This window comes from Rhamphochromis sp. 'chilingali', assembly GCF_963969265.1.
Source record: "Rhamphochromis sp. 'chilingali' genome assembly, chromosome: 6".
NCBI classification, from domain to species: Eukaryota; Metazoa; Chordata; class Actinopteri; order Cichliformes; family Cichlidae; genus Rhamphochromis; species Rhamphochromis sp. 'chilingali'.
In genome coordinates this window covers 41,456,540-41,469,593 of record NC_137933.1, presented here as the reverse complement: position 1 = coordinate 41,469,593, position 13,054 = coordinate 41,456,540, and the positions used below count along the sequence as shown (strand labels likewise).

General features: G+C 46.1%; 1 protein-coding gene across 1 annotated transcript in view; it reads left to right on the top strand.

Annotated features, from left to right (window-relative positions):
- The window catches only part of adamtsl3 (ADAMTS-like 3), a 188,575-nt gene that overhangs the window by 134,948 nt on the left and 40,573 nt on the right, over positions 1 to 13,054 (top strand). Inside the window, exons 13-17 of the mRNA XM_080885193.1 lie at positions 2,344 to 2,554; positions 3,252 to 3,399; positions 4,468 to 4,552; positions 9,780 to 10,063; positions 10,143 to 10,272. Of these exons, the coding sequence (XP_080741319.1) occupies positions 2,344 to 2,554; positions 3,252 to 3,399; positions 4,468 to 4,552; positions 9,780 to 10,063; positions 10,143 to 10,272 (858 nt within the window). The remainder of the gene's footprint in view (positions 1 to 2,343; positions 2,555 to 3,251; positions 3,400 to 4,467; positions 4,553 to 9,779; positions 10,064 to 10,142; positions 10,273 to 13,054) is intronic.

Here is a 13,054-nt window from a genome sequence, read left to right as displayed (position 1 = left end):
CAGTGAGTCAGTCCCCATAGACTCCCATGTTAAAACTTCACAGCAGAAACAAACTGTTTGGTCTCTGTGGGTCATTTCTCCTTCATAACACCTGTACAGGGGGAGGATGGTTTTATAACTCACCTGTTTAAAGCTTATTAAGGCTTAAAGTTTGCATTATTATTAGGGGTGCAACGATACTCGTATTGATATTGAACCGCTCGATACAGTGCTTTCGGTTCGGTACGCATATGTATCGAACAATACAACATTTATTTGATCAACTTTCCTTCTGACGATGCTGTCTGTGTTGAGTGCTCAGTGGATCTGCGCTGGACAGTGCAGCCTAGGCGGAGTAGTTGAACGCAGATTCACTGAGCACAGGGCAAGCTAGCAAGCTAGCTAAGCTCGTTGCAACATGGCAAATTGAACCTCCCCCACTCTCATTCAGATCTGGCGTTTGGAATTATTTTGGTTTTCATGTGACGTATGACCCTGAAGGTAAGCGAGTCATGGACTAAAGTAAAACAGTATGTTGGATGTGCCATGCAATGCTCAATTACATGGGTGGGAACTACTGCGTTAGCACAGTTAGCTCGTTAACGTGTTGGCCGTCCAGCCCCACGCAAGGGGCGATCCGTGGTAGCTTGTTAACGGAGATTTGCCGTGTTGTGGCGTTAACGTCATTTCAGATTAACGCTGACAGCACTAGTGGGAACACAACGAATATGACTGCACATTTACTCCGACATCATCCTCGTGCAAAGACAAGTGGAAGCAGACAAAAACAACAAGCAGCATGCTACAAACTTTACCCGAGTCATTTAGACAGCCGTTAGCACAGGATTCTCCTTATGGGGACCTGATATGTTTAATATGCTGCTGAGAATATAGCCCAGAAGAAGCGTATAGTATAGCTTTTATTTTGAAAGAGCCATTTCTCTGTAATAAACTCTCTTTTCCAAAGATGAGGGATTCCTCGATCAGATAGATTTATTATTTTATCCCTTTGTTGTTTCAGCAACATTAAATTTAAAAACTGTACTTTTGAGTGAAAATATATATTTATAATTTTAATGAATGACAAATTAAAAAGGCATGAACATTTTTTTGTATCGAAAAAATATCGAACCTGAATTTTGTGTATCGTTGCACCCCTAATTATTAGGGGCGTGGCCTCTGCTAGCTGTCTGTTAGCTTCACCTTCACCTTTTATAAATGTAGATATTCTGAAGAGCTTCATTTAAAATGTGTGTATTTTCCAGAAGCACACACTTAAAGCTGCAAACTTTGTGCACTGTAGATGAAAGCATCTCTATGAGTGTAGCCTCAGTTTCCCACTGACTTATACACCGTGCAGCAGATATAAACCCCCAGTCCTGAACTGTGTGCACCCATCAGCCACTCTAACCTTTGACCTACCTTTGAACTCTGTGCAGTGTGCGAATCTCCAGCATTTTGTTGGACTGCATTAGAAGCATTAGACATCGTTGTCATTGTCAGCAGGGTTGCATAATGAGCGTGGCTGCAGACAGCCTGGTTTGAAAAAGGAGCTGGAGAAAGACAGTTATGCAGTGCAGTGATGCTTCCAGCTCTAAAAGCCGTCGGATGTGGAACGCGCATTGATTGCAGTCTATCGAGGCTGATGCACCACTTGCAATGAGACAGACTGTTAATCACCGCACTTATCTAATTACAACATAATGAGACAGAGTCCTGCAGTCTTAATTGTTCTGAAATGGCCTCGTTAATGTCCCTGACCTCCTTTCTGTGTGACAGAGTGTAACGGGGTGCTTGTACTCACTGAGTGCTGAATCTATAGCTTACATAAGTGTAAAGTGGAATCGACATTAGCTGTGGAAAAGTGTCAGAGTTGCTTCGTATTTCAGGTGACACGTTCCTGCCTCTCCGTCTCCCCCCACCCTCGTGTTCCCACCTGGATGTGTCGGATCTGGGCCTGCACTGATCCACACGAGGCTTCCAGGGGAAAGGAACGGGATTCAGACATGTTCCACGTTGGTGCATAAATGTTATTACATCATTACTTATTAAGATTATTCTCACAGCTTTTATGAAATAAGGTGACCTTTCGATCAGACATGAAAGCAGCGAGGACAGGGGGAAGGAGAGGATCTAAAAATATGAGAGTTTTTGTTCTCTGGTTTGAAGTCGAGTGATTTTAAAGCACTGTAATAACCTCCGTGCGCTGCCTGTCACAGGTGCTGCTGACCTCGCTGCCGAATCACGTCCTCCACACTTCCAGGTGTTTCTTTCTATGCAGGAAGGTTCTGCCCCCTCCTCACCTCCACCTTACTCAGTATCTGGGTACATAAAACTCATTTAGCCTCTTCTGTGTGTGCACAGCTGGGAGCAGGGCCCCTGGACCCAGTGCTCAGTGTCCTGTGGTGAAAATGGGGGCTGGCAGGATCGCAGTGTGCTGTGTGTGGAGGAGGACGCCCACGGGCAGTTCTCCCAGGTGGATGAGTGGAAGTGCACGCACTCCCCGCGACCTGTCGCCCGACAGATCTGCAACACCTTCGCCTGCCCCCAGTGGGTGGCCATGGAGTGGTCACAGGTCAGTGGTTTCAGTAGCTGAACATGAAATGATAATGAATCCACTTTAAATGAATAAATTAACACAGGCAGGCTCATAGAAGTCATGTGACCTGTGTCAGACTCACGATCTTCATCCCTGGACATTCATTGACACTTCCTGTTATTAATATTGTTGGCGGTGGTTTTGTTCTGCATGTATGATGTTTAACATGTTAGTCGAAACTTAATATCCGGCACTCGCTGAAGTACTTGGAAATGACAAAATGACAAATATTGAATTATTAAACTGGTTTCAGCTGCAGTAAGACTCACACCAACACATGTAATTGAAGTATAATCAAACCTGCTGTAAGGTTACAAAACAAAATCTTTCACGATTTCCTCACCGGGGAACATTTATGTGATTTACCAAGCAGCATCCACTACGCTGTTTACTACTGCTTTGCATTTATAACAGGGTGTTTTGTAGAAACATCACACGTCTCACTGGATGTGGTGCATGTCTAAAAACAAACCATTGCAGTAGCAGGTCAGACTCTGACTGTGTCTAAGCAGTTAAAGCGTTTCTGGATCAGAGATGTTCAAACGCTCAGTGACCAACGCGTCAGTCAGCGCTCGATTCACTGACAGCAAGAGTTTGATGCAGCCTTAATTACTGAAGATGGTTAATTCATTTGTGAGGTAACGTGTGTGTGTGTGTTACCGTCCCGTCGCAGTGCACGGTGACGTGTGGCCGAGGGCTGCGCTACCGAGTGGTTCTGTGCATCGACCACCGCGGGCAGCACGTCGGAGGCTGCTCACCGTCACTCAAGCCTCACGTGAAGGAGGACTGCCTGGTCCCCGTGGCCTGCCACAAGCCCAGAGGTGGGACACTGATGACTTACAGCAGTGTGTGTGTGTGTACCTGTTTAGACATCTTTGTGGGGACCAAAAATTTGAATGTTAGTATAATGAGTTTGAAGGTATTTCTGAGACTCAAAATGTGGTTTTAGTGTCAGGGTTACAGGTTATGGTTTGGGTTATGCATCCATTTTTGATGGTTTGGGTAAGCGGCTAGGGAAAGCATTATGTCAATGAGATGTCCTCACTAAAATAGCAAAACAAGAATGTGTGTGTGTGTTTTAAAATAAGCTAAAATAAGCTAAGACCACAACTGAGAAGCATTTTAAATTTAAATGTTTATTTTACGAACATTATGAGATGTTTTAATAGTTTTGTTCCATTTGTTTCTGCTGTGTGTGACTCAGGACTCTTTGGCAGTCATGCTGAGCCTATTAGCTGTGTGTGTGTGTGTGTGTGTGTGTGTGTGTGTGTGTGTGTGTGTGTGTGTGTGTGTGTGTTTTGTATTTAAAGCCTAACCCCTCTAATGACAACAGGTCTTTTTGCATCAGCCGTGGACGTAAATTATGATCCCTATTCTACCACAAACAAACTTCCCTCCTTGTTAAACTGCTGGATTCTTTAAAAGCTAGTAGTGTGTGTGTGTGTGTGTGTGTGTGTGTGTGTGTGTGTGTGTGGTATTATTGCTGTAAATGTGATTTCATTGGAAAACACTCGTTGTACAGTGGACTGTATAAAATGATTAGCACAGGAGGGTCTTTAGCAAATATTTAAATCTGTCTTGTGAACTTTATGAGAGACGGGAGATAAATGTGAGGATGAAATGTGTGTCTTGGTTAAATAACATCCATCTGGAGGCCGGCCTCCCTCCCAGCTGTCAGTAGATGTCCTTTAATGTGAGACTGAGTCTGACGGACTTGTTGCTGTGATAATGGAAAACGTTTTTTTTTAAAGTACCACAGTAGCAAAAATATTTCCAGTGCTGAACTTTTTATTCCTAAGAAACAAAATTCTGAGCTGCGGCCGAGCTCGGAGCAGCTGATGGTGAACGGCTGTGTCAGACGTCTTTCTAACTTTTTGTCTCTCTGTCAGAGTCCCTGCCGGTGGAGGCGAAGCTTCCCTGGTCGAAACAAGCCCACGAGCTGGAGGAGCACTACACCGCTACAGAAAACCCCACGTGAGTGCAGACACACATTCTGACAGTCGCTCAGATGCGTTTGAAGACAGAAGCAAACATCCTGTGAGCTCAGGATGCGACACTGTCAGAGTTATCGTCTGCTCTCCAACACACTTCAGTGCTTTTTAATAAACAGCTTGTCTTCTTTTCATAAATACGAATCATCCCCTCATTAACTCTGCTGTTATCAGCTGCTTTCACAACGCATCTTGACTTTACAACACACACACACACACACACACACACACACACACACACACCTGATCCATTCAAAGGTGGCTCCATTCATTCAGTCCTTAGTTACTACAGCACATCATAGCAGTGTGTTAGAGAAAGCTCTGCACAGATGTGCTGCATGGTGACAGATGTGTTCTAGTTTATCACTGCACACATTTGTGTGTATTTCAGTTCTATTTATATAACAGCAAATATAACAGTGAGGAATCAGAAGCATTTAAGAATCACGATAACAATCTGGTCAAAAACATTGTTGATCTTTATAGTTCGCTTGATTAGCACTGCTGCACGAGCACAGCAAGAAGGCCCTGAGCTCGATCCCACCACCTGGGCAGAGCCTCTCTGTGTATGCTGGGCTCACACTCTGTGATTTTTGGCTCATTTTGAGCCGATTTTTCAGTCGTGCGACCGTTTTGGGGATCGGCCCAAGTTTCGCCTTCATCGTGTGTCGTGCATCGTGTAGTATACGTGGGATAACGAGAAGCGATTAACACCTCACGACCAGCTCCCGATCATCAATCGTTCGGTCGTAAGAAAATCAAACCTGTTTGAAATCCTGGCGGCCGTCGTGAGGGCGTCACCGCAGCCTCGCACACTGCGCACGCACAAACACAGAAATGAAAGTGAAAAGACGGAGCAGCACGGCGGCGTGTGATCTGGACACAAGCGATGGAGGCACAACTTGTAGGACTTTGGCTCACCCGAGCCTTTTTGATATGGCCTCACAAAATTATCACGACCACAACAACCATGAAAATAGTTGGATTTACATGCTGCTCAACCACAGCTGATCAATGTTTTTCATTAGCAATTTAGCAAAGTTGATGGTGGTGGTGTGTCTGTGTGAGTGAAAGACAGAGAGAGAGAGCGACAGATTTTCTGTTATAAGCTTCATGTTATGGACGCACAGTGTGAGCACTCAGGTCGCATCAGAGCATCGTGACCTACGAACTTCTAACCCCTGCGAGTCAATCGTGCAGTTTGAGCAGAAGCTCAGTTAACAGCATTTGTTAATAATTTTTCCTTGAACTCATCCAAGCCGTCTTAGTTTGGGTGATTCAGGAGGAAGTCGTGTTTGGAGAACTCTTCTCCTCAAATAATCCTCACGCAGGCCTGAGGTTGGTTATAAGTTATTGTTCTCCTGGATTAAGTTGGTGGCTGTGTAACCGGTGTGTTCCTGGTTGTGTCTGACGATGAAAGCTAAAAAGAAAGAAAGACCTCCAACTTGCTCGCTCCAGCTCCTACAACCCAATGCAACCAACTTCCAAGCTAGCAGGAATTATCTGTTCATGCTAGCATTGACTGTGCCTATAACACATATGCAGCACATTTAGAGCAGCTAGCAAAGACAGACACCATGATGACAATAATGGAACTAAAAACACGCGATCGGGAACATCAGGGTGGCTAAATATACAGTATATGTGTTTTTTTACAGGGTTGGAAGAGACGGTTTGGGTACTAGAACACATGTAATTATAACAATATGTAATTTATGACCCGTTACAGCTGCTGGACAGAGAAGACATCAGAAGGTTGTGTAGAGACCTCCTGTCTCCTCCAGGACAGCAGCTGCGTCTCAGTACTCAGCCTCCGACGTCCTGTGACTGAAAACGGGACGTATTAGTTTGTTGATACTCGTCCATAGAGAATCATGGCTTTCATCATGCTGCATGTGCACATTAAACCAAATCCAGGTCAGTTAACCTCCTGTAGACCCTGGAGCCCTGCACCAAAAACGTCACGCTCACACATGACATGAGGTGGCTGACTTGGTTGGTGGGTTACTGCTAGTCCTACATTAGGTTATGCTAGCTAACCGGTGACAGAACAAAAGCTCAGAGTATGGTGTTGGGTAAAACGAGGATAAACTGTGCTCTTTCACTCGGTCTCTTCAGCAGTAAGTGTTCTTCATCATGTGTTAGCTGTACTGTTCGGGTTTGTGAAGCACTTGAAAAGTGAGGAGTGAGGAGACCACAGCCTGTTTCTCTGAGGTTTATTACCTCAGAAGTGTTCACTCACCCATCCAAATGATCGATTCAGGTGTTCCATCACATCCATGGACGCAGGTGTATGAAATCAAGCTCCTGGGCAAACCTGCAAACGTTTGTGAAGGAGCGGCTCGCTCTCAGGAGCTCAGTGAACTCCAGCGTGGTGCTGATGCCACCTGTGAAACTTCCTTACAAATGCACTTCTGGAAGAATGGTCAACCATTCCGATGAACACACTGCGAAATGTTGTGGAAAGCATTCCCAGAAGAGCCGAGGCTGTTACAGCTGCAAAGTATTTTTAGACTTTTTGTCCTGACAGTGTGAGTTTAGCAGAAGAGTTTGTGTCTGTCATTACAGCAGATGGGGAGCGCCTGATCGGGGGTCTCCATACTCTCATGCTGTTGTAGATGAGAGTTCAGCTTTTATACTGAGGAGCACGTTTGTTTCATTAAGTAAAACTTGAACCCAGAACTCTTGAAACACCGTGTAAGAGCTTCACGTCGCTCTGACACAGTCTACGCTTCTTTTTCAGGTAGCACAAACCCTTTGCAGGTATATCATCCCACACACACACACACACACACACACACACACACACACACACACACACACCAGGGCTGTGTGAATCTGTCCGGGTGTGTTTCCTCTCCCACCGCGGCTGATGATAAGCATGTGATTATCGCCTGCTGCTCAGGGTCTGGTCAGTCTGATAGCCTCCCTGGGATCCATCAGCTTTCTGAGCTCACACACACCTCAAACACTTGGCAGACACACATTTGCTCATCAAAGACTTTGCAAACACGCTCTTGAAACACCTCCCGTGCACGCGCCCTCAGCGGGCGCCAACAAATCGTCTTCGCACGCAGCCAAGCTAATCTTATCTGAGCCACGTTAATTTGGTGAGCATGTGAGGCTCATACTGGAAACGAGGTAATTACACCGCGTGCTGCAAAAAGCATATTAAAGGGGAGAAACACGTACTGTTAACACCGACTGCGATGCTCATCGGGTCTCTTTGCATTTATCCATTCCACCTGAGCACAGCACAGCCGACAGCAGCATAGATACAAACATGACCACACCCTTGCATTATTAGGGGCGTGGCCTCTGTGACTGACAGGTGGATGGTGACACAGGCTTCACCTGAGCTGCACATCTGGACTATGTTTGTGCTGTTGGAGCCTTTTTGGGATCATTATATGGCTGCTGTGAGGTTAGCCGCACTAACAGATTGTCCAGGAAGTCTGAGCTCCAGCTTGGGTGAAATAGCAGGACTGTGTCTGTGGATGCAGCTTCATAAGCTAGTTAGCATTAGCATTACAGATAATGAACTCCCAGACCTGTAAATCATTTGTGGGACGCACCACAGACGCCAGAGGATTACCCAGAAGTCCTGCAGTCACGCCTCGGTGCGGTGGATCTGTTCATGCAGACGAGGCGTCTTTAATGTTGTGGCTGATCGTGTACATATACCGTGGTTTTATCAATCCAGCCTGATCGCAGCTATATTCTGCATTTTTCCCTCCTTATTTCTGCACGTTTCCGTCTCACCTGTCAGACGGTGACTGAGCTCTAACCTACCTCCCAGTCACAGAACTCTGTCTAAATATATGCCACCTCCCCTCCAGGGAGCTGAGAGTCTGGCCTCCAGGGAACGTATCTCTCTGCTTATTTGTCTTAACAAGCTCACGGTCGCACATTTCCTGCTGTGCATCTGTCAGTCAGCAGCTCCAGTTATTATTCTTCGCTTTACTGCCAGGCAGCAGCGGCGTTGGCTGTTTCCTCAGCACGACGGTGTGTTTGTCCATCATATTATCTGCTGCACATAGACAGAGTTGTGTGTGCCGGTTTTACGCGTTCACTTGATTCCATAAATGACTGTAGAGTGAAAAAAGGGGAATCACTTCAAATGCTTTATTTTTCCTGCAAATGATTTTCAAACTCAGGCTTCGCTCTGGGATCTGTGAATATCGTTCACTTCGACAGGCGTTATTGATGAATCTTTGGAGGTTGGACAATGTGAAATTCAAAAAAGAAACTCAACACGATATTCATGGATTCGATATGGAAGCTACGATACAACAACCTTCATATCACAGCTGAGTCACAGTTATAGAAACGTAAAACTTAATGTTGAATTTATCAGAAACATTTCCTCTCTGGAATTTTCCATTTCTTTATTGGCCCAAAGTTCCCGCCCAGCAACAAGCTCCCTTTACTGCTGCTTTTCCTCAAAGTACCTCAAACCTGCATTATCTGTAGTGACCAGCAGGGGGCGCCCCCTCTGGAAAACAGCATGTCAACCACATGTTGTTAGCCAGTGAGTGAGCGGCGTCCTCGCTCATCACGTCCAGTTTGCTGGCAACGATGTAAATGCTCCGCCTGAGGCTCCACTCACCAGTGGGCGATGTCACGGTGATGTCACGGCCTACAGTCGAGAGGCTCAAGCGAATGATCTCACCATACAACACGCAATGACACAGAAACAACACGTACATGTTGTCGTGTAGGAATGGTGAAAACACACTTTTATATTAGAAATATGTATAAATACGCAGACAAAACAATCCTGAAAAACTGAATCTGTGGACGTCTGGCAAATCAGTTATTCAGGTTTTAAAGGTGGGTTTAGAGTGGGTGTGCTAATTTAATTTATCTTCTATTTTTGCTTAAAAATGTTGAGAGTGACCAGAAATATCAGGATGATGAGCACACAGATTAACACACATATGTAAGCATGATTATAGCAGTCACACATGTAAGTGGTCACCCAGCAAAGGTCCATTCAAGCCAAAGACGTTTAGCTTTAGTTAACTGTGATGTCTTTGGTGCAAATAAAATATTCATCACACTCTAAAAATGTTAAATGAATAAATTGCAGATGCAAGCTAAGCTCGTAACAAAAAAAAGGTTGGAAATGAGCTTTGCAGACATTGAAGTGACCACGTGACGTCACCACTGAAGGACTTATTGGAGACTTTTGCTCTCGTCCTGTGCAGATTCATACCCGGGCCCTGGTCCCCCTGCAGCACCACCTGCGGCCCTGGCAGGCAAACTCGGGAGGTGAAATGTCAGGTGCTGCTCACTTTCACCAAGACAGAGGTGGACCTTCCAGAGGAGGAGTGTGGCGGGGACAGGCCCCAGCTGGAGAGGCCCTGCAACCACGGGCCGTGTACCAGAGCCACCGCAGTCCGAGACCACGGTGCTCCTTTGTTCCAGGCTGACGACCTGCACAGCTGGGACTTCAGAGGCTTCACTGCCTGCTCGGCCACGTGTGCTGCCGGTGAGGTTTGCCGATCGGATGCTCGCAGCTGAAATGCTGATGCTTCTTCTAAACATTTTTCTGTATTTCCTCTGCCCAGGCAAGCAGACAGCAGTGGTGAGGTGTGTGAACAGGAAGCAAGATGAGGAGGTGGACGACGCTCTGTGCGATCCATCCAGCAGGCCGTCGGTAATGATCCGCATCTGTAACCCTGAGCCGTGCCCCCCAAGGTAAGAGACCGCAAGGTCACCGAAGACACGGAGAAAGCTCACAGTCTGCATGAGCAGAATACAGCGATGGGGCTGAAAGCTGAAGCATTTGTGCATCACAAGCATGAATATTAGTGCTTCTTCAGTCAAGGAAGAAGGGCGGGGTTGCTTTTTAATAGCTGTACTAGCAGCTACAGCTGCCTGTGTCAGGCCACGCCCCTAATAATGCAAACATTAAGCCTTAATACAAAACAGCTGTGTTACAAAAACATTCTCCCCCCTGTACAGGTGTCATGAAGGGGGAAACTGTCTATAGACAGGGCTGCACATAAGTGCTCTGCAGGTGCACATTCGCTGTCAAAATAAAAGACGCGCACCAGATAAGACGTTGCAACGCGCGTTTGCGTACATAAGATTTTCTGGAGGAGGACAGACATTTGTTTAGAACTCTTAAAGATGTCGAATGTGCACCTGCAGACCACTTATGTGCAGCCCTGTGTACAGAGACCAAACTATGTGCATCAGGCTGTAAACAGCCTCTGCTGGACATTAGTGGAACTGCAGCTTTGGGGGATTTCCGTGTGTTTGCTTCATCTGTCAGCTCTGCTCTGCATACGTGGGTAAAGGTTCAGCAGTGATGGCAGTTTATGCAGGATACTCTGTCCCTTATAAAAAGTATCTTCAGGAAAATAGCAAGAAAACCTTTTTTTTCACAGATGTCATCATGTGAACAGCAAGTGTTGCTCACATCAAAACCATAAGATGCAGTTCTGTCTTTAAGCTCTCGAGCTGCTAGATGTCGACGTTTGATTGAGATGAATAATCAGAGGAGCCAGTGTCTCTTCACCAGCAGACGCTCTCGAGCAGAAATAACCACAGCCTTGGCCTCTGCGACGCGTTGGAGTGTTTACAGCTGAATTTTCTGTCCTCTGTAATTTGTGCGCTTGGCTGCCGGTCAGCCTTTGAGCAGAATATCCAATGCAGGCTCACATCACCTGCTGGGCTCCTATTGGCTCACAGAGAAGAGTTTCTGGAAAACCTTTCTGATTTCAATTTTATGACTTCCACAAACAGCGTGTGCATTATTGAAGCCACGCGCTTTCCAACAACCAAAGACAGATTTGACTCTGCAGTAAAGAGCCTGGTCACAGACATCAGTACGATTAGACACACACACACCATACACACTGATCGGTGTTAGTTAAATCATTACTGTACATGTGAAGGGTGTGTGTTCATGTGTGAGGGTGGGCGGTTCCTTCGGCTCCGTCTTTAACAGGGTCACGAATGAGCCTCCACTAACAGTTTACAGTCATATTTCTCCACACTGACCTCTGACTTCATATAAAATGCAGCGACTTCAGTGTTTTATCCTGTTTCATTCAAATACAAATTCACGGGAAACTTGTGGTTTGTTGCATTCTGCCTCGAAATATCACAGTGACGAGTTTTGTTGTTCCGATCAGTTAATTCTGGTATGATGTTGAAAGAAGCTCCAAAAACGAAGGCGGAGCAACAACAATGAAGCTTTTATTGAGCTGATAAAGTCCGGAGGCTGGTTCAGTCAAAGCTGGGATCCAGGGAACGTCTCCAGAAAGCTGCTTTAACAAACTCCCACTGCATCAGCTCCCAGTTCAGGGACAGGAACGACGGGAAACTCATCCAGTCGACTTTGTGTGTCTGTGCATGAAAGTGTGCCATCATCAGTGGAGCTGCGCTACGAGGATTCACCATGGCGACGGGTACATAAACAGCAGAGCCTCCGTTAGGCAAAACGTGACCGTGTTTCAGTGAAGATACGTTAACTCCACCAGTTATCCAACCTGAACAGATGATGATGCTGGATTCCTGCCACAGACTTATTACAGTCATGTTTACACAGGCGACAGGATCTGAACATTAAAATGTAGATCAAACAGATAAGACGCCGCGCCCTCCTCATAGACCTCTGGCTTTAAAGTCATTTTCAGAGCCTGTGATGATGATGGAAACGATGTCTCAGGTCAAACAGCTCAAATGCCTACTGTACACTTAAAACCCAGTGTAAGGCTGTCACAACACATTCAGGTGATCTGTCAGCTGGATCCAAACCCACCTCCAGTCACCTGCAGCCTCTGTGACCTGTACCAGGATGGATCCGTCGGTGCGACTGATCAGCTTCACACAGATGTGTTGAAACGAACGAGGGCGAGTTTTTAACTCCACGTGCTTCATGGAAAACGTTCCAAAGCATGAAACTTGGTACAAATTTGTGTATTTGTGCGTTCCAACATATGGCTCTATTTTTTTTGCTGCGCCTTAATGAGATGTGAAAGCAGAGAGGGTGGAACGCTGATGTCAGCAGTCTAGACTGACGGAGGAGATAAGGCTGTGCCAGCCCGTCTCTGAATCACCACCGCAACCCTGTGGACGAGGCGCCGGGCGCTCTGCGTACGGTCTGATTTCAGAAGAACAGAGTGAGATGATGCTCGCTTATTTTGAAACCGAAGCTCGTTCTTGTTTTAAGCTCAGTAGAGGAAAGCTCAGATGAAGATGTGGATTAGAGCCGGGAGTGCAGCGAGAGTTTGCGGGCCGATGTAATCGCCCTGTTTACTGAATAAACACAATAAGACGGCCGGGCTGCGGTGAAGCGTCCGGGAACACCGGCAGGCTGCTGAGCACCGAGGGACGCTCCTGCTGATGTCAGAGCAACACACACTAAACAAAAAACATATAATTATATAACACAGTGTGTTGGCGCACACACATGCTGCATCAACCCAAAGACACGTCAGTTATTTACTGTTGAATATTAAACACACAC